Source organism: Diospyros lotus, chromosome 1 (assembly GCF_014633365.1).
Source record: "Diospyros lotus cultivar Yz01 chromosome 1, ASM1463336v1, whole genome shotgun sequence".
Taxonomy (NCBI): Eukaryota; Viridiplantae; Streptophyta; class Magnoliopsida; order Ericales; family Ebenaceae; genus Diospyros; species Diospyros lotus.
Genome location: NC_068338.1, coordinates 53,558,269 through 53,583,868, shown reverse-complemented (window position 1 = coordinate 53,583,868; position 25,600 = coordinate 53,558,269). Strand labels below are relative to the sequence as shown.

Sequence of the window (25,600 nt, the reverse complement as noted above, 5' to 3'; positions counted from 1 at the left end):
ATCGCCTCAGCAAGGGAGACCTGAGCTATATATAAGGAGGAGAATCCCTCCACTTGTTAAGCTGGCTTTTCAAGTTAGAGTTCTACCTCTAACTTCTCACAATCTCAATTGATTTCGACGAGTTCTTCTCTTCTATTCTCTTTTCTTTCTTCTGCAAAGTTTATGTTTCATGGTATCAAAGCCATCGTGACTCACGTCCATGGCCTAGCATGATTCGAACTCATCTTCTTCCTCCTTGTCCTCTGTCGCTTTGTCAGATTTTGCTTTCGTTGCTAAAGCCTTTAGTTTCATCCCTACGAAACTTGATTCAAGCAATTACCTATATTGGAAAGCGGAAGTCCTAGCCACACTTAGGGCTTTCGACTTGCTACCGTTCATAAACAAAACAAATCTCCCGCCAAAATACATTTAATCGAAAGCTAGCGAGCCGATTGTCAATCCTGATTTTCTAAATTGGATGCAATCAAATCAACTCCTACTAGGGTGACTATTTTCGACAATATAATTGGTCAGGTTATACAGTGTGAATCTGCGACAGAGGTATGGACCACTCTTGACAGTTTATTTTCTCGTCAAACAGTTCATTCTTTTCAATTGAAACAACAACTTAGGTCCATTAAGAAAGGTGATATGACGGTGATTAATTATGTTTTACGAATCAAAACTATTAATCATGCACTAGCAGCAATTGAAGAACCATTAAATGATCAGGATCTATTGATGACTATTTTACATGGATTAGATGAGGAATATGACACTGTTGTTGGTTTAATTACATATCAAATGGATGAAATTGATCTTGAAAAGGTTCAGTATCTTTTGATGATGCATGAACAGAGGTTGGCCACAAAGAATATGTCTAATACAATGCAGAATTTTGATTCTGTGGTTGCTATGAATGTTAACTATGCTCCACAACTAGCTAGGAATAGCACTGTGAACACCGGTAGAGGAGGTCTTCCTAGTAGAGGTGGCTTTAATGCTCGAGAAAATGGTTATAAAGGAGGTAGAGGGAGAGGCCAATTTTATGGCAGGGGAACTTATTGCCAACTGTGTGGAAAACCTGGACATCTAGCTGATAGATGTTTTCATAGATTTGACATAAGCTTTCAGCGGCCTTCCTTTGGTAGAGGTGGCAGTGAATCCACTTCTCGGGCTTTTATGGCTTCTCATGAGGCTAATGGAGCTTTCTTGACAAATTTAGGGTTTGCACCTCGGACTCATCATGATCTATCCTCTCAGCCTTTGGACGAACAATCTCAACCTTCTTCATCATCATCCTATCAACTCAGTGATACCTCTTGGTGTGTAGACTCTAGTGCTACAAACCATATCACCTTTAGCCTTCAAAACCCCTCTCTTCATACTCCCTATGGTGGCAGTGACAAAGTGGAAGTAAGAAATGGTAAGGCTCTTCTTATTGCTAACGTTGGACTCAGTAAAATCCTTACTCAAACTAATCCTCCCTCTGTTCTTTCCTTACCTCAAGTTCTTCTTGTTCCTTCCATGAAAAATAATTTAATGAGTGTTTCACAGCTTACCAATGATCATGATGTCTTTGCTAAATTCCACTCTAATCTTTGCTTGATTAAGGACAAGGTCTCGAGCAAGGTGCTACTTCGAGGAACTCTTAAAAATGGCTTCTATCAGCTGGATCCAACATTCGCTCATGTTGTACCATCAGTTGTTCCTAGTTCTTTTGTTGCTATCTCTTCATCAAAGCCTTCAAGGCCTCCTATGTCATATGTATTTTGTTTAGAAAATTGTAATAATAGTCAGGGAAGTTGTAATAAACCTAGCATGCGAGTAGCTTGTATTGATAGGATTTGTCAACAGTGGCATGCTAGGCTGGGGCACCCTTCTTTCTCTATATTGAAACAAGTTCTCAATAAATCAGCATTCCTTGTTCTTCTATTGATTTGTCATTTTGTGATTCATGCAAGTTGGGTAAATTGGATCAGTTACCTTTTGCACATTGTCCAATTACAACAAAACAACCCTTGGAGCTAGTGTATTCAAATTTGTGGGGCCCTACTCCTATATTGTCTGTTGAGGGTTGTAGGTACTATATTGTCTTTATTGGTGCCTATACTCATTATACATGGTTGTACCCAATGAAACTCAAATTTGAAGTCTTATCCATTTTCAAAACCTTTCAAAAGTTTGTTGAATTGCAATATCAGTTTAAACTCAAAGATCTTCAAACTGATAATGGTGGAGAGTATAAGGCCTTTTTACCCTATCTTCATACCTTTGGTATTCAACCTCGTTTTTCTTATCCCTACACACACCAACAAAATGGTATGACAGAAAGGAAACATAGGCACATTGCCAAAATGGGCTTTACCCTTTTAACACATGCTAATATGCCTTTAAAATTCAGGGCTGAAGCTTTTCAGACAGCTATTTATACTATCAATTTGCTTCCAGCCTCACCACTTCGATTTCTTACTCCCTTTGAGAAACTATACCACAAACAGCCAAGTTACATGCAGTTACAACCTTTCGGTTGTACTTGTTTTCCTTACCTTAGACCTTACAACAAGCACAAGTTTAACTTTCATTCCTCAAAGTGTGTGTTCCTTGGTTACAGCCATGTTCAAGCTGGGTACAAATGCTTACATCCTTCGGGTAGAGTCTATATTTCTAGGCATGTTCTCTTTAACCCTGATGAGTTTCCATTTCCTCAATTATTTTCTTCACAGTCTCATGCTCCTAAGTCTGTGTCCAGGACGGGCTTGCCAACTGCTGTTTTGCATTCCTATCCTTATTTTTCTTCCGGTCATTTACCTTTAGTAGCACTACAACCTGATTCACTTAACTCCTTAATTTCTAGTCCTGTCACCATCGTTGATCCTACTATTCCTAAGCAATTTTCCTCTTCGTCATCTCCTCCTGTTACACCTATTGCTCCTCAACCTAAAAAGGTTACAAAGACCCCAGCACTTCCTACACATCCTACGCTTACTCGAGCTAAAGCCAAACAGTTTTCCCTTACTTCACCTTATGCCTTGGTGAGCTCTCGAGAGCCCAATTTTGTTCAAGAAGCTCTCTTAGACCCCAATTGGACTAAAGGCATGGAGGAGGAATACTCGGCCATACTACGAATAAGACTTGGGAACTTATTCCATTCTCCTCAAACATGAATCTGATAGGCTGCAAGTGGGATTTTCATGTAAAGTATAATTCTAATGGATCTCTTCTAAAGCACAAGGCTCGCCTTGTTGTTAAGGGATTTCTCCAAACATCTGATATAAATTTTGCTAAAACCTTTAGTCCAGTTGTCAACAAGGGCGGTAGTAAGTATTGAAGAAAGCAAGTATATAATGGCCACTAGTAACTATCACAGTATTTTTTACAATTTGCTCATAATTTTATTTTTTTACAATGATGATGCAAATAAAACTAAGTATTGAGGAAAATTGTGAAGCAAAGAAAGCAAGCATGGAGGAAATTTATATTGAAGAAAATGAATAAATTAACAAAGCAAGTATTGAGCAAATTGATGTTGCACAACTTCCTATAGATCCCGAGCTAAGAACTACAATAATGGATTACAATGTTAATTTTTAAGATTAAATTAGAAGAGTCTACTTGCAAAGAGGTCTATGTCAACCTCGAAATCAAGACGATTCATTCCAACTTGATTCAATGAATTTGGTAATTGGTTGGAATATAATATAAGCAAATATGTCGTATTTTGCTTATAGTATTATCTTTTTAAAACAAATAATGTGGAATAAGGAGATAATGATTCTTTCATGAAAGAAGGGTTCAGTAATTTTAAAAAAAAAAAAAGATAGACTTTAAGTTTATGTTGTAGATGCTAATAGCGCACACAATTAAACTTGAAACAACTGTGAAACCTTAATGAATCAAGAGCAAAATATTAAGATAGTTTTCTTCAGGCAGTTAGAACAAACACTGTGTGATTATCGAATTCATCTAAATACATCAATTGATTGTGTTCGACTTCTTCTACGACAAAAACTAACATTTTGTGGTTATGACGAGTCTAAATATTCAAATAATCAATGTAGTTTTCTTGAACAATTGCAATTTCTAGTATAAAAAGCTATAAGAAACAATTGTAAAAGAAAAAATCATTTTAATATTATCATTATTATCTTATTTTTAAAATTATATTTTTTGTATTTAACTTCGCCTCCACTGTACCAAAATCCTGGCTCTGCCCCTAGTTGTCAAGGGACCAACCATTATTGTTTTCTTTGGCTGTGACATATGCTTGGGATATTCAGCAAGTTGATGTGAATAATGCATTTTTAAATGAGGATCTTAATGAGGCAGTGTTCATGTCGCATCCTGAAGGGTTTCTTGATCAGTCACATCCTTCATATGTTTGTCGGTTAAAGATATCGCTCTATGGCCTTAAATAGGCTCCGAGAGCATGGTATAATAAACTCAAAACAACCCTATAGAATTGGAGATTTATAAGAGCATACACAGATGCCTCTCTTTTCATTAAAAGAACCCCTAAGTTTGTCTTGTTTGTGCTTGTCTATGTTGATGATATCTTGATAACCGGGTCAAACTCTGCTGCTTTGCATGATTGTATTAGTGATTTGGAAAAACACTTTGCCTTGAAGACACTTGGTTCTATGAACTATTTTCTAGGGTTTGAAGCTTATTGAGACTCTACAGGTCTTACTTAATACAGTCAAAATACACCCTAGATTTACTCAAAAAGACTGTTATGTATGACTGTAAGCCTTATGCTATTCCTCTAAGTTCTGTCACCTCATTAACTGATGAAGGAGATCTCTTCTCCAATCCCTCTCTCTATAGAACCATTCTTGGTTCCCTTCAATACCTCATGTATACCAGACCGGATGTTGCGTTTGTGATGAACAAGTTAAGCCAATTTTTAAGTTGTCCTAAGGATCAACATTGGCAGGCTTGTAAGAGGTTACTTCACTATCTTAAAGGGACAATTGGCTTAGGTCTGGTTTTTACTCCCTCATCAGCTGTGTAGGACATGACGAATCTCCACAGCACCACACTGATCAATACCTCATGTATACCAGACCGGATGTTGCCTTTGTGGTGAACAAGTTAAGCCAATTTTTAAGCTGTCCTAAGGATCAACATTGGCAGGTTTGTAAGAGGTTACTTTGCTATCTTAAAGGGACAGTTGGCTTAGGTCTGGTTTTTACTCCCTCATCAGCTGTGTAGGGACATGACGAATCTCCACAGCACCACACTGATCCTGAGTGTGGTGCTGTGGAAGAGACTGAGGCTGATCGATTGTAGCCTTTACTGTTCTGTAGTGTCTGTTATATCTGCTGTATTTTATCTGTTGTATTTTATTATTGGCTGGTTGTATTGTTAGTCTATGATGTCAGTTGTAGAGGATTGGGAGTTCATCTACGTTGTGTAGAAGTTCATTTACGCAGTATAGAAGAGATTGTCGAGGCTATATATAAGCTAGCCTTTCTATTGTATTTTCTGAGTTGGCTTAGGTCTGGTTTTTACTCCCTCATCAGCTGATCTGCCTCTAAGTGTCTATACTGATGCTGATCCTGAGTGTGGTGCTGTGGAAGAGACTGAGGTTGATCAATTGTAGCCTTTACTGTTCTGTAGTGTTTGTTATATCTGCTGTATTTTATCTGTTGTATTTTATGATTGGCTGGTTGTATTGTTAGTCTATGATTTCAGTTGTAGAGGATTGGGAGTTCATCTACGCTGTGTAGAAGTTCATTTACGTTGTGTAGAAGAGATGATCAAGACTATATATAAGCTAGCCTTTCTATTGTATTTTCTGAGATTGAGATTCATTCATTCATTCATCTCAATTGATTTCGACAAGTTCTTCTCTTCTATTCTCTTTTCTTTCTTCTGCAAAGTTTCTATTTCAAAATGAAAACTAGAGATTTTGTAAGAGATTGGAGATAGAAAACTTTAAAAAAAATTCCACAACCAAACAGCCCTTATATTCTCCAAAGTCCAAACTCACAATACTGACTCAATTTTTCTTAATCTAACTCTACTTAATTCATTTTATGCAAATGCAACTACCAAAATCAATTGTTAGAGCAACTATGTCAGGAAAAAAGAAGAAGAAAATTATTGGGCTACATGCCTGACAAAACATACAATGGAACATTGCAAAGATCAATGGACACTTTAAAATCCTTAAAGATAAGCCCATTGAAAGCATGAACACAACATGTAATTTACCTTGCAGATGGTACACACATCAGCACTAATAAGGCCAATGACATCAAAACCATGCCTCTGTAAACATTTCTGCAGCCTCTGCAGAGGGAGATATAATAAACAATAGCGGTTTCATCAGTCATCTATTCAAATAATTACACAACAGAAGTGCCAGGACTGCCTTTCTATAAAAAGACCACAGCATTAATTTATACACAAATATTTCACATCAAAAAGGGTGCACAATTCATGGCACCCCCCCCACCCCCCGACTGCATTTCCGATTGTGCAAATCTGTTTATGGTACGAGTGCATACTGGAACAGGGAGGACCCACCTTGGATCGCCAAAAATGGCGATCCCAAAATTATGAACACTACAAGGGCTGATAAACTCGTTTTTATTCATTCAAATATTCATCTTCAATCACAGTTTTGCAAAAATTATGAAGTTGGACCTTATAGAAGATGGGATATTGATCCGGACAATAATAACATAAGAGAATTCTGTTACCAGATTGGAGGAGATGAAATAGAGTTCTCTAGATAGCGAATATGTTGAAATGCCAAATGAAGAGGAAGCTACACAAGATTGCTCAAGAGCTATGCTTGCTGCCACATACAAGCCATCATCTAAGCTTGTGAAAGGAAGCAATTCTAAAAATAGGAGAAAAAAGTAAATTCTAAATAAGATGGTTAGAGATTGGGGATTTCTGGGATTTAGGTGCTCTTATCATTAAGCTTTTGAGATGATTGTTAGCTTTAAATTTGTTGTGTTAGCATTCAGTTCTACTATTATGGTTTTATGTAATTGCAAACTTGCTTTTAGTTAAGTTGAACCTTATTTTCATTGCAATGTCTTATGAATAGAACAAAATTTTTCCTTTAAACTTTAATAAGCGTACCAATACATTATTCAAAGTGAACCACAAACCAAACTGGCATACCAACTAATCCTACCCCCCCCCCCCCCCCAAAATTCATACCTAGCTAAGTAGTGTACCTCATACCCGAATGCGTACCACAAATCAGAACATACCACGTTCCGTGTAATGTCCCTAAGGGACAAGGGATGGTCATCTTTGTATGTAGCCTTATCGTCACTTTACAAAGAGACTGTTTCCATAACTCAAACCCATGCCTTTTAGTCACAAAGGAGCAACCCTACCCATGCTACCAAGGCTTGCCTTCAAAAATATATGATGTGAATGATTAGCACATCTAAGAAGAAAAATCAATAGATGCACTTGTGAGGCAAGTGGATGAAATGAAAGAAAGTTGTAGCAAAAGAGAAAGAGGAAGACCAACAAAAACATGGCAGTAAATACTTAAACACGACATAGGATATGATAGCCTTCAAAGGATACGATCATGGACAGAGAAGGCTAGAGGTCTAGAAATCAAGTAGCAAACCCAATGTTATATACACGTAATTATCATAGGGATGTACAAGGATATTAATATTCACAAAATTCATCATTTACTTCCTCCATGTAAATGTTGGGTATGATATCAACTCAACTTAACAAGCCATGAGTAAAGACATAAATCCACATTTTCTTTATCAAAAATAAGAAAATAAATAAAATAAAACAAAAAAGAGGCAGCAGAAGGAGAAGAGAATTATCTGTATGTACCTTATGTTGATGTAGGCTTCAATATAGCCAAGTAAATTACAAAAATAACTGAATGAATTAATAATAGTGAACATAATGCAATACAACTGAGTAACACCAACTAAATCCAGTTTTCTGGATGATGTTTGCTGCTTCTAGCTACCAGGAGCCTCTTGTTTCCTGTTAATTCTTTTTGTACAGAATTTACCCCTTCAAGTCTGTTTTGTCTATATACTTGTTACTTAAAAAACAGGGACTACAACCCTACACACTGGAAAGGAGATACCTTCCACACTGCATTTCTTTTTGCTGTGCCAACCAAATAGGGATGATGAGAGCAGAATATAAGTTGCCCAAGTGCAGTCTGAGTAGTAGCCAAAACAGCAGATGATATAACAAGCAAAGTCTTCACTAAAATCTCCACTGAAGGAACATGAGTATCCAATGTATTTTCCACATCACTGCACCAATAATAACAAATCAATACACAGAAATAACTGATGTGTAGAGAAACAGGTAAAAACTCTCAGACTGTATGCACAAACACGAGCTAACATGCAAAAACTTTAAAAAAAAAGTGTAATGGACTAATTCTCTATTAGGTAAATTACACTGACCTCCCTGAACATTAGCATAAATACAGTGAGCTCTTACGAAAATTTTCAAACTTCTTATGAAGTCAACTTTCTAAAATAGATATTGGGACCGTTTATTCACATTCTTTCCTTCTTTCCTAATATGTAGAATGTGTAATTGTTTTGTTTTAATAAAACATAAATATATTTGCATTTCTAAGTGGAGAAATAGCTATTATTTCATGTTTCGTATAAAAAATACATATTTAGTATTTACTTCTTTTGCTCTTTTCTAAAAGTTGCCATGTACAGTGTACACACAATGTATCTGTGCCATATGTCTATAAACTTGTTTACTTGTTTCCTAAATCAAATCAATTCAAGAGAAAATATACACAAATCATGTTTTACGTAGCAATGACAGCCCCTAAATCATAAACGAATAAAAGATTTTGAAAAGATCAAAATAAACAAGACAGAACCTTGTCTTCAAAAGAACAACTTTTTCTCCAATCATACAAAGGTAATTTGAATATTCCAGTAAAATTGCTTCAGATAACTGTGGAGCAGCAGCAATAATCTTTTTGGTGGAGTCATAAGCCACATGTCGAATATCCCAGCTTGGATGGCATAATAAAAAGAGGATTAACTGCACAACATTAATAATCAGTTCACATTTTGCTAACAAATTAAAAATTTTAAAGACAGGTAAAGATTTAAGTCACCTGTAACATTGATCTGATTGAAATAGAATCCAAGACTCTGCAGAAGAAAATGTTATGATTCTTCACAATAAGTTTGAAATATAACTATCACAATAAAAAGAATTATAAAATAACCAGCATGGTAATTAAGCACGTAAAAAATTGCATGTGTTACTACAGTGGTAATAACCTCTGTGGATGATACACTAGTAGCACCTCAAGAAGATCAACACATGCCAAACAGTCATCAACCGACAGTTTCGAGGCCTGTAAAGCAATACAAATCAGATGAACAACTTGATATTAAAAAACATGTACCAAAACTGACATGTCTGGGAATGATCAAGAAGAACTAAAACAATAGCAAAGGCATGCAAAAACTCAATCCAAACTTTACTCAGCAACACCCCCCCCCCCCCCCCCGGCGGTGGAAAAAAGAAAAGAAAAAATACTTTCCTATTTTCAGATAGTTGCAACTACTATACTGCCAAGAGCAGTAAACAAGATTGTGTGCCAAACTTAATAGATGGACTTCAGAACTGTTAAGCCACAAAACCTAGTTAAGATCATTCAAACAATCTTCCTTTCTTTAAAGATGATTCTAATGTTCATTTGTTCAATTTGCCTGCACGTGTGTGTATGTGCAGATGCAGAACATAGGAAAGATGTCAATATATGACAAATACAGAAGTGAAGCATGTCTGCACAGCAAAAATTAACAATAGACAAATACACATTCACGTGCATAAAACACATAAATATCTGTACCCAATTTTATAAAAAAAGCATATATTCAGATATTAACAGAACTCCAAAATGAATCATAAGAGTGCCCACCATGGCAACTGGCACAAGTGAAGGCTCACTCTGACATACCAACGACCAAATCTTTTCCTTCAATAGAGTCTCATCTGGAACAAAAAGGAAAGAGAAAGACAAGTAGATTAAATCGCTTAAGCAATTATACAAAAAACCATTACCACATAACATGCAACAAGATTGACGCGAGGGATTCCAAGTTCATATTAATAATTCAAGAAAACCTGCTTTAATGTCAACAACTGCAATTTTAGCAACGCAGAGCAATGCATAAATGCCATCCAAACGCTGCACTGCCTTGGTAAAACCAGTTTTTACTAGTTGTACAAGTGGTCCCAACAAAGCTGATATCTGAAGAAGTGCATTTCAGATATTATAGTCAAGTCACAAAAAAACCTGAATATAATTCAACATATACGAATACAAAAAATAAACTAAAAAACTCCTCACTCTTCCTACAGCATCTGCATTTTTGCAGATCATTCTAAGACAACGTAGATGACCTCTTCGTAGAGTTTCCTTCTCCCTGAGCCCAGAACCAATAAAAGAAACTACATCTGGCTGAATAGCATCTGGGCATCTAGCTCCCCAAGAAGCTATGGCTGATAAAATTGCAAGCTTTGCCTCTTCGTTTCCTGTAAATTATACGGTTAAAAAATCAGTAATCCTGATATTCAATAGCTTGAAGACAGGATATGACAGGAAACTAAGCAAAGGAAAATCAATCAGAAGTAAAAATATACCATCATCCTTGTAACAGGACAAAAGAAAGTGACAGATTGATGGTGCCAGGCTGTTGAGATATTTCCCTTCAGGGACATTGGACAATTCATGCAATGCATTTATCATGCCAACTCTCTGGTATGGAAATGCAAGTCTCCCTTCTGAGCCTGCTCGAGTTCAAGCCAATATTAACAGATTAGCTGAAGCAAATAAGTAAATAGGAATTGAAGTCTGTAAGGATTATCAACTATGTATAAATCAAGATGGACATCTCAATTCACTAGCAGATGATTGTAAGAAAACAACTCCTAGTTTAGCAAACAAACCTCCAATGACAGATTTGATAGCATTAAACATTGCTTCTATAGCATCTGGATTACTAGACTTCTGGCTCAAACACCTTACTATAGCTAATGCTTCACACCTTCTTCCTTCATCAGCATGGCGAGCCTGTGATAGGACCACTGAAAGAATTTCAATGGCATACTTACTGAGATCAAGGTTTACTGACTGCAAGAGAAACCCAACCGATTCCAACACCAGCTCAGGATTACGTTTCAACATTTTAACAGATGAAGGAATAACAGAACTGTTAAAATCTTCATGAGACAAATGAGAAAATAGTGGAAGCAAAGCTTCATTGAGACCCCTTGCTGGCTTTTCCCTTGTATTTAGAACTGATTTCACATACATATCAAGAAAGGCTGGCTGCACAACACAAAGTAAAACATCAAAACATTTGTAGAGAAGGTAAACATATGCAGTGCAACATAAAACTTTACAATCATAAAATCCAACATAACATCACCCCCCCCCCCCCCCCCCAACCCCACTCTTTGACGCAAGGATGTATTGCATTGGCCATAGTTATCAAGACCAAACAGGAAATATACAGAGAGAATACTGGTTCATGGTTTATCAATTCAAACACTTTAACTGTTGTTAGAATATTAGAAATGCATAACCAATTATACAATTAACCATTAATTGGTCACATGACATTTGTGTTTATAAACAAAGGGAACAAGCAAGCAAATGAGAAAGAAATGAATTGGTATAGAGATATGCAAGAAGGCTATTGCTATTGAGAAAGAAATAAGGAGAGAAAAGTTGCTTTGGCTTATCAACTACCCAAGTAGACCACTTTTCCATGAGACAAAGGATCCATTACTTAGTGATTATTTTAAAGTTATACAAAAAGTAAGCCTAACCACTCAGCATAGGCTTATAGCCTGTAGCATCCATATCAAAAAATGGAGCGAGAATGATGCAAAACAAAACCTACAGACCAAATCATAGGATTTAAAAGGTGAAAAATAAGTTTTAGAAAAAATAGTGTGGCAGAAAAAATTTAAGTATAGAAGGTGTGGCCAACCCGATGTGCATTAAGATGGCTACTTCCATTTGAAACACAGTAAAAACTGTTTATGAAGAGAAGAAAGAAAACCAAAAAGAATTTTGGTGGTGAAGTGAACATTTACAAGGAAATGAACCTGAAAATTCTTATCTTAAATTGAGAGAAAACAGTTCTTGCCTTAAATTGGTCGAATAAAGAAGGAACTGAACTTGAAAATTCCAATAGAAGCCCAAACAATTCTGGATTATCTTGATATTGGATTCTCCCATCCTTTAGTTCTTCAATATAGGTTTTGTAAATGACTGCTGACTGAAAAAAATAAAACACAAAGATTTATCAGGAAAGGAGGAAATAATAAATTGAAAAATATAACACACACATAAAAAAAGAACCCACAAAAATTATTCAATCGAAATGGGAAGAGATAGCAATTAACCTCTGAGAATAAGGTAAAAAATATTTGCTTGCAAGCCCTTCTCTCACGGAAAGATCCTTGTATAACAATATGAAGAAGAGATGACTGCCCCGCAGCTACCCTGCAAAAAGCATTCTTTGATACAGAGGCAAACTGACTCTTGCTTAACAGAAGACAAGACCACTTGAGAAGTCTGTAGCAGCCCACACGAGACTGGAACTTTGACTGCTTTTCCATGAACTGTACAATTGTTGCCGCAAAATTTTTCATAAATGTAATCTCGCCTACAGCTTTTGTGATGACATCATCAACTGCTTTCCTTGATCCTCTATCATCATATATAAACAAGGTTTTGAAAATAATATCTACCAGTGTTGATGCAAGCTCCATAGACATCTCTGCATGGTTAAAATGGAGATAACAATAAGCCACTACATGAGTGCATATGGATCACAGCTAAAAGTCAAACAAGCAAAAATATTATTTTAGTACTGCTTTTTTTCCTCTTGACAAAAAGATAATCAATACACAAAGTAACAAGTTGTGTGTGGACTTCTTTCCTCTAAAAATGGACTAGTAAACAAAAAATTGGAGTTGACGAATTACAGAAAGGATTAGATCTAAAATGGGATTCTGCATCTTCAACCACGTTATGGATATTACATTAACCAGCACTCCCACCTAATACTATTCAAACTCAAACTGTTCAAGGATGACAAAAGTAGAAAAAAGGGGAATCAAGACAACTTCATAGACATTCTAGAGGGTTCATATAGAGAAGATAGTAACCACGAAAAAGTGCACACTACAACTACAATGAAACTGTCGGATTGAGACTTGAGTTGCACAGACACGCCTAAATTTTAGACATATCTTAAACTTGGGAAAAACTAGAAAATACCAGGGATCATGTCATTTGAAATCTCCAAAGGATTTTTTTTTTATTTTTTTTTTTGCTCAGCTAAATCTCCAAAGGAGTTACTTATCATATCATGCCTTGGTCCACTATATGGAGTCAATTACACGAATTCTAACTCACCAATCATTTATATCTATGGCTTTTGTTAAAGTGGTCTAGAGTATAGGATAAGAAGATCAGTGACAGCAGTGTATTTTGAGGGCCAATGAAGTATTAAATAAAAGTTTATTTACCAATATTTAATTAGTGATAGTTGGGGGGTCAAACTGAAAATATCTAATAGTCTTCATTGGGATATCCGCCCACTATTATAAATAGAGGGCAAGGGGTAGCAAGAGAGGTAGATTTTCTCATTCTATTGTATCGAGCGGACATTCATTTAGAGAGAAAGGCTAGTGAGCAAGACAGCTTTGTAATCTTGGAGAATGAGTGTTAGATGTACTCGAGAATAGGAGAAATTTCTCAAGCTGTTGTACTGATCATTCTTGATAATAAAGAAGGCTGCTCTTGGTGGGTGTTTGAAGGTTGAATGTAGGGTTGCAATCACCGCAATCCGAACCAGGATAATCTGTTTGTTCTTCTTGTTGGTTTGTGTTTCTGTCCTGGTTTTCAATTCCGTTTTTCTTGTTTCTGTTTCACATAATTTTCTGTCGTGTGATTGGCAAATAAATTCGAGAGGGTTTGTGAGGGTGTGAAGTGTGAGAGGATTGTTCTCGCCTAAATATTCTCATCTAAGTGTGTCTTGATCGGTTTTCTTGCGGGATCTAGTGACTGCCAGTGTCCCTAGCTATAACAGTTTTGTCTACAATAAGGCCCATTTAAATGATATCATATATAAGAGTCTCCCACCAAGTTTTTGTAGGTCTTCCTCTACCTCTTTTCCTAAAAACTTTTCCATTCCATCCACTCTCCTAACAAAAGCCCCTAACTTGAATAAAAGTCATTCCAACCTTATTATGAGGATTAGGCAAAGCAATGCTTGACTAACATTTCAGGATTATATTTCGAGGTTTCTAAGTATAGTATTACTCATGGTTAGAAAAGCACTCTAACTTGAAAAAATGTGTTTTATATAACTATTTTCAAGATGTACCACATCATATAACCTTATTGAATAAATGCTAGAAAAAACTAGTTACAAAAGCAACTAGATTCTAATGGTAAACTGCACAAGTTTACCCATGGCCTACCATAATTCAATTATAAATGGCATACCACATACATATTCCCATTGCATGTACTACAACAACGCATGAAAGTAACATAGACTAGAATCCTTAATAAATTTTATGCAGCATAACCTAGAGCACACCGTCTCCATCAGAACATTTCCTCTTGCTACCCTTTAGGTTAAAGAGATGCAAAAGCCACTCATCTCTACAAGACTAAACCATTCCAACAGGTTCATGGTCATTTATAGATCTGCATAAGAAGTCATGTCCTTGAAATGATAATTCATCCAAAAAGGAAAGAAAAATTTGTATTTAAGGAGGCTCGCTACTAGAACTAATCAAAAAGGGGTACTCGTGTATGCAGCCTTACCAATACTTAGTGAAGAGGCTATTTCTACAACTCGAACCTGTGATCTACCAATTACAAGAGGAAACTTATAGTCACTACCAAGGCTCATAAAGTCCCTTTAAAGCTAAAAAGCATGCTTCATCAAACATCTATTAGACCATCTTTGTTGAATCGCTCAAAGGGTTGGATAGTTAAGTACCAACCTATGCAGAATATGAGTATAACTAGGATGAGGACATTCAGGTGGATGTGCAGTCATACAAAGGAGACAAAATAATAAATGAGATTATATATAATAAAGCTGGAGTGGAGCCCACTGAAAATAAGATGCAGAACATGTGAAAAGAAATCCAATACACAGGCCCATGAGGCAAACAGATGAAATGGAGAGAGAGTAGCAAGACATGGAAATCAAGACCAAAGAAAACTTAGTGAAAGACCCTTAAGCATGACATAAGATATAATGGTCTTATAAAAGAATAGGTGGTTAGAGGTCTAGAATTCTTGGAAATGCCCACCTAATAGGATTAAGGCTTGTAATTATTGTTGTTGTAACATATATACAAATAAATAAAATTAATCCATCTTCTATTTTATTTAATATCTGTCAATCTCTACTTCAATCAATAAGCATACAATCCTAGTATAAGTTTGTCTTATTTTGATTAATAGCATAGAATATCGTAGATAGATAGAAAAGTTAAGAAAATCAAGGAGAAGATTAGAAGGGTACACACTAGACGGTAAATGAATGGGTTTTGTTAAGGCAAAGGCCAATTTGAATTTTTATAAAATTATTAAGATTAATCTTGTTAACACTCGAAAATGAATTTTTTTACCCATTTCAATTTTATCCATTCTCCCCCAATTTAAAAAAGAAAAAGAAGAAGAAGATGATGAAGAAGAAGAATGATGCATAAGAAAATAATGGATAAAAAAATGTTTACATTCATTTCCTTGCACACATTTTCATTCTATCTTTCTACATCCCCTCTTCCAAACACACTGGTGGTTAAGGAAATGGCAACAACTTTTACATTGTGGAACAAAATTTACTATGAAAAATTCTTTAGGAAGCTCAAGATACTAGGGGTGAAGCTACGAATGAAATTTTTTATCAATTTTTTTTATGATGTGAAAATATAAGGTTGATTACTGTTTGGCCGCACTAAAAAACTGAAAAAAAAATTATTAACCCCACTCATTAGAAAATTACAAAAAGTAATTAACAAAAATTGTGATTTCCAATTGGTCAAATCTTTTGATTTTTTGGTTAATTTATAATTAGTGGAAAATGTGCTTGAAATTATAAATGAATTGTAGAAAGACTTAGTAGAGAAAGATCAATATATTTGTTAGTTAGAGTTTCTTTATTTGTGAAACATGAAATTGGGATATTTGTTAGTTGATGTTTTTTTATTTTATGATGAACACGAAATTATGATTCCTAACATGGATGATGTGTGTGTGGAAAAGATCAACGTCCAAAGCTGCAAATGTTACGATTTTGCATCATTATTAAGTTGAATTGTGTTATACTATTATAGATAAGCAACTACAAGAGCTTAATAATCATTTTGATGAGATCAATACTGAGTTGCTCCTTTACGTGGCATTTCTGAGAAATTAGTTTTAGTGTGTGTGTAAATCATTGAGAATTCGTAACCACTACCCTTTAAGTGTGTGCTAAGTAAACAAACTCACCGGGCATGGACAATAGCTCATGAATCACGTGCACCACATACGCAAAAACATTTGTGTGTTGGCTAGCCCCTCAAGGAGGGTTGAGCCCACCCTAGTTATAGCGGAGATAACTATGGCCTCTTGCCAGTTGCCACTAGGCCAACCTTTAGGGTGGCAAAGAAGTTAATTAGACATAACAATATTATCTATTCCTTGGTATATTTATTTGTAAAGTTATATTTGATTTTACCAGTTGCAAGAATAAGCGTTGAAAGAGTTTTCTCTAGAACAAAAATAATCAAGAATATATTGCATAATTGAATAGAAGATGCTTGGGTGACTGGTTATTAGGTTACACGTATTGAAAGAGACGCACTTAAGAGTGTTGATAATGATGCAATTATTCAATGCTTTTAAAATTTAAAAACTCATCGTAAATATTTTTTAACAGTAATTTGTGTATTTAAAAAGTTATAACATTTTTTTTTTGTAGTCATTTTATTTCGTTTGATAGCTATACTCAATTGCATTTGTAAAATTATTACTAGTTTCTTTTCACTTTAATACTATTTTAAACCTTAATATTTTGACCCCAAATCCTGGCTCCGTCACTGAGGCTACCTATTGGGCAGTTAAGTTCCCAAAATAAAATGTCCCTAGTTCGTTTTACTTATATGTGTGTGTGTGTGCCTGTGGGAATTAATTCTGCTAGAACCAATGAGGCAGACAAATTGACCCTCACCCTCCCGAATTGGTTGACAAGAAAAACTTAGTTTTTCAAGCAAAACTGCATTACCCTTTAAAATTTACTGTTTCTATCTTTCAAAACTATATATTCCATTTTAGATTCCTGTTAACGGCTTTCATTCCCTTCCCAAGCTTTTATCTACAGCGTGCACTCAGGCTCTCTATTTTTATTCATGATCTGGGAATAACTATCACCAAACTTTACCTTCTGGTCACAAATCTACTGGACAACTAGAAGTTTCCAACCCTTTTTACGTTTTCTGGACACGAAGCAGGAGCCGAAATGGTTTATCTTAAACTTGAAAGGCATGCATTTAGTTCGATACAATAAAAAAAAAAAAAATCGAGTCCCATAGAGCAACAGAACAAACTGCAACTAGAATCATACATCGGATAAACGAAAGAAATAACTATTACGTGAATTTCTCAGAATGGCAGGAATTTCATCGTGGAAGATCTCGATACGCCTCTTTGTAGAAGAAGTTGAAACAGAGACGGACACTGCAGCCAGCGAATCCGCCATCGGCACCGAAAGGCAAGCGGCGATCGATCCGAACTGAGTGTGGAGATTGATACGAAAATGAGGCGTCCGATGAAATATCCCGGAGAATTGTGGGGCTTCTCAGTGAAATCCCGTAATATCTAGCCGATGAAGAAGCAACCTGGCGTCCTTTTATTGTTAGGGTTTTAGACGTTGCTCGTGATAATGGCATCAGAGAAAGCCTACAGTCTCTAGTCTCATTTGTACAAGCTGTCCGGAGCGGCTGCTTAGCTGCTGCCAGACCCTAAATTCGCCCGGTTTGAGTCGGGTTGGCACCATTCGATTCGGTTCATATTTTGTTGGGTAAAAATCAAAAATCACCCTCCAAGTTTGAAGAAACTGTAAGAACACCCGTGTACTATTAAAAATTCATGTTTTTCCCCTTGTGAATTAACCAATATAATACAAAAAACCTTGTAAATTAACAGATGCTAGTCTTGGAATTTAGTGACTATGAAATGTACCAAAGTACCCATATGGGACCCACGTGAATAACTAAAATAATAAATAGTTAGAATAAACAAAATCAATGAAATAAAAAAAATAAAAGAAAATTAATTAATAAAATTTCAAAATAATATATACTTAATATTTAAATATCAATGCACATGCAAATTCAGAATAAAAAAACAAGAAACAAAAAAGAAATCAAATAAACAACTTTATAATTATATAAAAATATTTTAACAAAAAATAATTAAATTAAGTATACATACTAAATCAAGTAACGAATAAATAAAGTTACATTCAATCATATATTAGTAACAAGTGTGATAAAGTAAATATTTTAGGAATAAAATACAAGTATTATTTTACCTTCAATTTTATATATTTTACCTTATTTATAATTTTCACTACTAATACACAAAATCAATAATCAAATATACAAAATAATTAGATACCTGCATAAACAAAACTAATAATTAAATACGCACAATAATCAAATACACACATGCACAAAATCAATAATTAAACTCATAAATTAATAATCAAATACACAATATCAATCATTTAATACAAAAATAAATTAAAAAAATCTCCAAAATCACAAGAACACTGTGCTCCATTTACTTCTTCTTCCAAAAAGACAATTTTGTCATCACACCGTTACATTCAACGCCAACAATCTTTCAATATGGTGAAAAATATAGATTTTCAATAGTGCAAGGGTGTTCTTGCAGTTTCTTAAAAGCTCGATGATAGTTTTTGATTTTTGCCCTATTTTTTTCACATTATTGTTTAACATGGCTAAAACTCGATTAAATATAGGCCAACTTTTATGTTTTTTTTGTTTGGTTATTTACATTACATTTTTTTATTTTAATTATACTTATAAATGTGTATTTTTTTGTCAATTTAACCTTTATATTTTAATTTTTTGTTTCGTATAATAAATTAAACTTTTTATTATTTCGATTACGTTCTTAAATTTACATATTTAAGTCAATTTAATATTTATATTTTGACATAAACATAATATGACACGTATTTTGTCATATCATTTTATATTTTTTTTGTTACGCATGAAATTACAATGGTTAAATTGAATAAATAATGTAGATCCATTAGTGTAATTGAAATAACAAAAAGTTTGAATTGCTAAAGAAAAAATATCAAATTACATAGTTTAAATTCATTCAAAAATCAAGTTTTAAATATAATCGAAATAACAACAAATTCGAATAACCACACAACAAAAAATAAAAATACAAAAACAAAAATATGAATTCAGCAATACAAAATATTATCAACAGACTATTTATGTAAAATGTCATCCATTTTAGTTAAAGCAACTTGGGGTTGCTATTTTGGGTGCTAAATTACTTATTTGTGACTTTGAACATTGTTATGACACCTATGAATTATACATATGCTCTAATGATAGGTATCAAAATAAGGGTGTCGTTTTAATATTTTTTAGTATTTTCAATTTCAAGTTATATTTCAATTTCACATAAACTATAATCAATTTAAAGAATAAGCATAAAATAATCAATTAAAATAAATTATAACAATAAACTAAAATACTTATTTTTAAATTAAAATCAAAATATATAATTCTAACATAAAATAATCAATTTAAATTATAATAATTTACAAAAATAAAAAAAAAAACTTATTTTAAATTAAAATCAAATATATATATTCACCCTATTCCAGAAAATTCCATTTTTTTTTTTTTGTGCCTCTATCTCTCTATGTTATTTCCCTCGCCAGTTGTCGCTCTATGTGCGTCATTCCCCTCGTCGGTTGTCGGTCGCGCCTCACCTTCGCTAGTTATCTATTCGATCATTCTCCTTACTCTTGCTTACTGTCTTTCTCAACTCTTATCACTTCATCGCTCACCGATGTCGTCGTCTCGTCCCTTTAACCCTTTGTCGCTCGCTGCCTCTCAAGCTCTCTTTCTCTCAATCACTTGCTTCGCCTAAAAACCCCTATTCTAGATAATATAGCCATTAGATTTTACGATTGGAAATGACATTGTGGCTTTTTCTTTCTCCAAATGTTGAAAAAATAGCATCCCAATAAGATTGTTACTATTTTGCAACTCCATATGTCACTCCCATTGAAGTGAAAAATAATGCCATATATGATGTTATTTCGACAATTACGAGGATGGCACCTCAAATGACAACTCTCGTTGGAGTTACTTTTACTTGGCTTGGTGGACTAGATAGATGCCACTCAGTGTCTGGGTAAGTGCAGTGAATTGAATATCACCATCCCTCAAATTTTAGTTTTTTGTTATATGAGACATGTTGAACATTGCTCTATCTAATGGTTAACACGAGAGTCAAACAATATTTTATGAAAATGTACTATCATATTTTTATTATTGGATATACCAAATAAAGCTAATGAATCCTCGTGATATTGGAAAGCAACGATAAATTGGATTCACTGCTTAAATCTAATATTGAGTTACACGTGAAATTTTACTCGAAACTTATATCTTAACGGTCTCCATCATACAAAATGTCGACGTCCAGAATTAGCTGACAGTGATTCGTAAGCTTGCAATGAGAAAATAAGCCCAAATGCAATGAGGAGGAACGAAATAAAACGTATGCAGAGAGTTTTTACTTGGTTCGACCAAAACGATGCCTATTCCAGAACTATCATTTAGTTATTCTGGTAGAGTAATAGTATATCATTATGGTTCTATTTCCTTACAATGGTATTTTGGCCCCTATTTATATTAAGTGGTGCTTACAATTGCTTAAAATACAATAGTGTAAAGATGATATAATGGAGGACAATGCGTTTGTATCATCTCTATAAAATCGGAAGTAAACTCTGTATTACCAGGGATCTGGTTTGTCTCATAAAGTAGATGGGTTCATGCCTCCGATTATTCAGCAATCTTGTTTTTATGTGAGCTAAATAGTTTGACCGATAAATTGAACAATTAGGCCAGCGAACTAAAGGCATCGTTGAGAGCTTGTTGAGTATATCGCTGAGAACTCATTAAAAGCCTTATTGGGAGCTCGCTTGATTTCGGGATCTGAACTCAGGTTTTACTGACGTGTGACCTTATTCTGATGAGATCGGGTTTATTGGGGTTCAGGCGATTGGACCGACTTGTTAGGTCAACCCCAACCCATAAAAAATAGTACAAGAAATACTCATAACACAAACAAAAACTAAAATATGAGAGAAGGTAATGTTCAACTCATTGTACTTAGTCACATAATGGATGAGACCTAATTATTCCATCAAACCAAATAACTAAAATAAATCCATCAACTCCTTTATGTTATCATCATCAACTTTAAGGGTGCGTTTGATAAGGGTGAAAAATAAGGGTGGAATTCATTTTCCATCTAAATTCCTATAAATTCTATCAAACAGCTTTTTAATTTTATGGAATTCGAATTCCATCTTAATTCAAAAAGTGAAGATTTTATTTGAAATCAAGGAATTGAAATTCATAGGGGTTTGAGTGAGAATTGAAATTCCATATAATTTGAATTCCACCCTCATTTTTTACCTCTATCAAATGCACCCTAAAAGTATGAAACTTAAATTTTCCAATAACATTTCCATTTCAGTTACTAATTTATTATACTTTAATCATACATTTTTTTTTTTGTAAAGATGATATTTTATGCTGTTTTTTTTTTTTAATATAAATTATAAATGTTAAATGGGTCCACGTAGCCCATTTGATCGACCATCACGAGGGTGGGCCGCATGGGCCATAGGCCCAGATTAAGCCAGTTGGGCCAAAATCCACTCGGCCAAGAAGCCCAAGGTCGCCAAGCCCACCACATACGAATGCTTTCGCATTAGTTTTATGCCTTTTCTTGAACTGTAATTATTAAATAAATGTTTATTTTTTATATTTATATGAATAAGTAATTATGTAATATACTGTTTTTGTTAGTAATGTTATAATTTCCTGTTTGTATTTTTCTATAAATAGGTTACTACTAATTGAAATTTTAGATTATAAAAAACAAATTAATAAAACCTATACCTAATTTATCTTCATCACTTAATTATGGGAAAATAGCAACAAAAAAACCCAATAATTTTCAAGAATTTGCAAATTTATCAAAATGTTTTAATTTTAATAATTACATTCTAATTAACTTAATCGATATAATTTTATTCAACACCTGAAATCAATTTAAAAGACGTGTGTCATTACTGATATGGCACATCATCTGTTATAACAAAATATATAATGAATGAGATTTACACGTAAAAAATTATTTTTTTATTATTTTTCATATATGTACATGTAAATCACACTTGTCATATATATCAGCAATGATGCACGTCTTTCAAAATAATTTCAGGTATTCGATAAAGTTTTACATAATTAAAACAATTGAGATGCCATTATAAAAATTGAAACGTTTTTGATAAATTTATACATTCACAACAAATTTTAGGTTTTTTTACTATTTGCCCTTTAATTATGCATGATATAAAAATATATACATAGCCTCTAAGTTATTGATTTGCTTAATAAGAATGTCCATTAAATAAGCTTTAAGGTTAGATAGATTGGATTTTATATTTAAATTGAAAATTGTGTTTGTTTTTTTCATTAATAATTTTCATATAATTATTAGAGAGGGAGAGAAATCACAAAATTAAAATTTTATCGTATTAATTAAATCTCAACGATATCTATTAGTAGTTTGTCGGAAGAAAATATTCAAATATTTAAGAAATTTAGCATTTATCTTTTAGTCTCGTGCCTTTTTTTATTAAATAACAAATTATATCCATCTTATCACATATAATTATTTATTTGTCATAACTTACAATTATATTTTAAAATAATTAAATTACATCTAAACCCTTGCATAATTAAAATAATTATAGTGTATTCTATTGTGTATGTGTCATGAAAATAACATTAATGGAGTGATGTTTAGTAACTGAATCTTGTGTTGTGTTTATTTATATTAAATAGATTTTTTTTTATAAAAAAAACTTTTGCTATTTTAAAGAAATAATTATGTTTTAAAAGTATGAAAATACTTTATGGGACCATGCTTTAAAAAATAAGAAAAAATAATGGGTGAGTAAAATTTTAATTAAATCGAAATAATCAAATTGAATCCAAGTCAATTTGTAGATTAGCTAGGTTAATTTTTTAATTATTTTAATTTAATTTGATCTTTTTATTAAAAAAATTTAAAAATAGCCAACCGACTAAAATTTGCTGATAAAAGTTAATAGAATAAATGTTATTCTCAATTAAATAATATTATTTATACTAAAATAATTTTTTAATTAAATAATATTATTTTTACTTAAATAACACTTATTCTTGATTTTTTTCCGTTCTTTGATTTTTTTTTTTGAATTTTTATGGCTTGAATAACTATTTCATTAGTTCGATTCAACTTTTAAAAAATATTTAATTTATTCAATTTAAACAATACAATCGATTTGATTATATAACGGAAGCAATGCTTCCCTTCAATCTTTTTACTAACTCTTCTACTTAGTTCTATAAAGCTAAATTAAGTTATTTAAAACTAAAAATTACAAGACCATTGTCTAAAAACAAGGCACATTTATTGCCACTAATCATTGTCCTTAATACTATCCATATAAAAATAAAAATAAAATAAAATAATATTTTTTGTATATTTTTTTACATAAATTAAAAATATAAAAATTGAAACAGATAAAAAATTAAAGAGATAAAAAAGAGGTTATTAATATTTATCTAAGAGAATCATCGTTTCATATATTATTTAACGTGAAAGGTGTATTATATAATATAAAAAGTGTATTATATAGCACAAATAATCTTTGTAGAATATATTATTGGCCAAATTTATATTTTTGTTTTCGTATAATCGTTTGATCTTTTTATTATTTTGATTATATCAATAAATTTAATTTTAAAATTAATTTAATTCCTATATTTTAACTTTTTTTTCGTGTGACAATCCAAACATTTCATTATTTTGATTACCCTAACAAATTTACATTTTCGAATCAATTTAATCTATATACTTTCATGTGTAAAAAAATAAATAATAAAATCAGATGATAAAATACACATCACTCTGTTAATGTCAAAGTATATGAGTTAAATTGACTCGAAAATGTAAATATAAATATATAATCGAGACAATAAAAATTTGAGTCGACACACGAAAAAAATATCAAAATATACGAGTTAAATTGATTTGATAATACAAATGCATATATGTAATTAAAATAACAAAAAAATAAAATAATTATAAAAATACACACAAAAATATAAATTTGACGAGAGAAATAATTCGAGTCCATACAACTTACCTGTGGAAGTAGAATATTTGGGGACTATGCAACTCAAAAGGAAACATAGGTTTCCTCAAACTCGGGCCGAAGCGAAGCCGAAGCCGAACATTCCACGCAAATCCCCGTACGTTACATCTGGCCTGCCTTCCGTCCTCCCAACCACGCCAAGCGGCTGCAAGAGCAAGAGTTGCTTAACCGTGAAGGACTCCAAGAAGCCAGCTGACACGTGTCGCCCCCCCGAGCTGCCATGCCGAGCCAACTCCTTACACTTGTCCGAAACATCCCAGCGTGGATTTCACCCCCTCCATACTGCTTATTTGGCCTTCACAGCTCACCGTTATATTGCCACTTGTAAATATATACGTACCCTCTCAAAGGCCAGCCCCAAGGGATATGGACGAGAAGGGGGAAGATAATGGCGAAGCAGGAGTAATGAACAATGGAAAGTCCGGCAAGGCGGCGGCGAAGGTGGCGGCGAGGGCGTCAATGGGGCGGTCCAGGAAGGGATGCATGAAAGGAAAGGGCGGCCCGGAGAATGCCAGCTGCACTTACAGGGGCGTCCGGCAGCGGACGTGGGGCAAGTGGGTGGCGGAGATTCGCGAGCCCAACCGCGGCGCCAGGCTCTGGCTTGGCACGTTTAACACCTCTGTTGAGGCCGCCCTCGCCTACGATGACGCCGCCCGGAAGCTCTATGGCGCCTCGGCCAAGCTCAACTTGCCCGACCAATACCACCCCCCTCCAAAGCCAGCTGCCGCCGCCTCCGTGTCCGCGGGCGGCGGCGGCGGCGGCAGCACCGACCTACATGACGCAGTCGCCGGCACCGACCTACAGGAGGGCGTGGTCAGCTCCTTGATGATGGACGCCGGCGACGGAAACTATCTGTGGGAGAGTTCGTCTCCTTCGTGTCCTAGCTTGTTTGATGATGTGCAAATCCCAACATGGCCGGGCCTTATGCTGGAGACTGATTTCTATAGGACCAGCAGAGATATGGGGATTTCAGGGATTAAAGAAAAGGTAATCAACTGAGATGGGCTCCCTTGTGG

At 34.2% G+C, this 25,600-nt stretch overlaps 2 protein-coding genes across 2 annotated transcripts in view; one reads left to right on the top strand and one right to left on the bottom strand.

The window, feature by feature from the left end:
• LOC127796954 (protein ILITYHIA) overlaps positions 1–17,988 on the bottom strand; it is a 91,604-nt gene extending 73,616 nt beyond the window's left edge. The window contains exons 1-13 of the mRNA XM_052329356.1: positions 17,672–17,988; positions 12,406–12,782; positions 12,147–12,278; positions 10,939–11,320; positions 10,633–10,779; positions 10,340–10,524; positions 10,114–10,240; positions 9,908–9,981; positions 9,261–9,337; positions 9,092–9,128; positions 8,849–9,015; positions 8,078–8,252; positions 6,199–6,276 (exon numbers count right to left, since the gene is read on the bottom strand). Coding sequence (XP_052185316.1) covers positions 6,199–6,276; positions 8,078–8,252; positions 8,849–9,015; positions 9,092–9,128; positions 9,261–9,337; positions 9,908–9,981; positions 10,114–10,240; positions 10,340–10,524; positions 10,633–10,779; positions 10,939–11,320; positions 12,147–12,278; positions 12,406–12,782; positions 17,672–17,777 — 2,064 coding nt within the window. The 5' untranslated portion in view covers positions 17,778–17,988. The remainder of the gene's footprint in view (positions 1–6,198; positions 6,277–8,077; positions 8,253–8,848; positions 9,016–9,091; positions 9,129–9,260; positions 9,338–9,907; positions 9,982–10,113; positions 10,241–10,339; positions 10,525–10,632; positions 10,780–10,938; positions 11,321–12,146; positions 12,279–12,405; positions 12,783–17,671) is intronic.
• Positions 17,989–24,573: 6,585 nt separating this feature from the next.
• LOC127787532 (dehydration-responsive element-binding protein 2D-like) lies at positions 24,574–25,585 on the top strand. The gene has a single exon (XM_052315593.1). The coding sequence runs from the start codon at positions 24,951–24,953 to the stop codon at positions 25,581–25,583; it is 633 nt and encodes a 210-aa protein (XP_052171553.1). The 5' UTR covers positions 24,574–24,950; the 3' UTR covers positions 25,584–25,585.
• Positions 25,586–25,600: the final 15 nt, after the last annotated feature.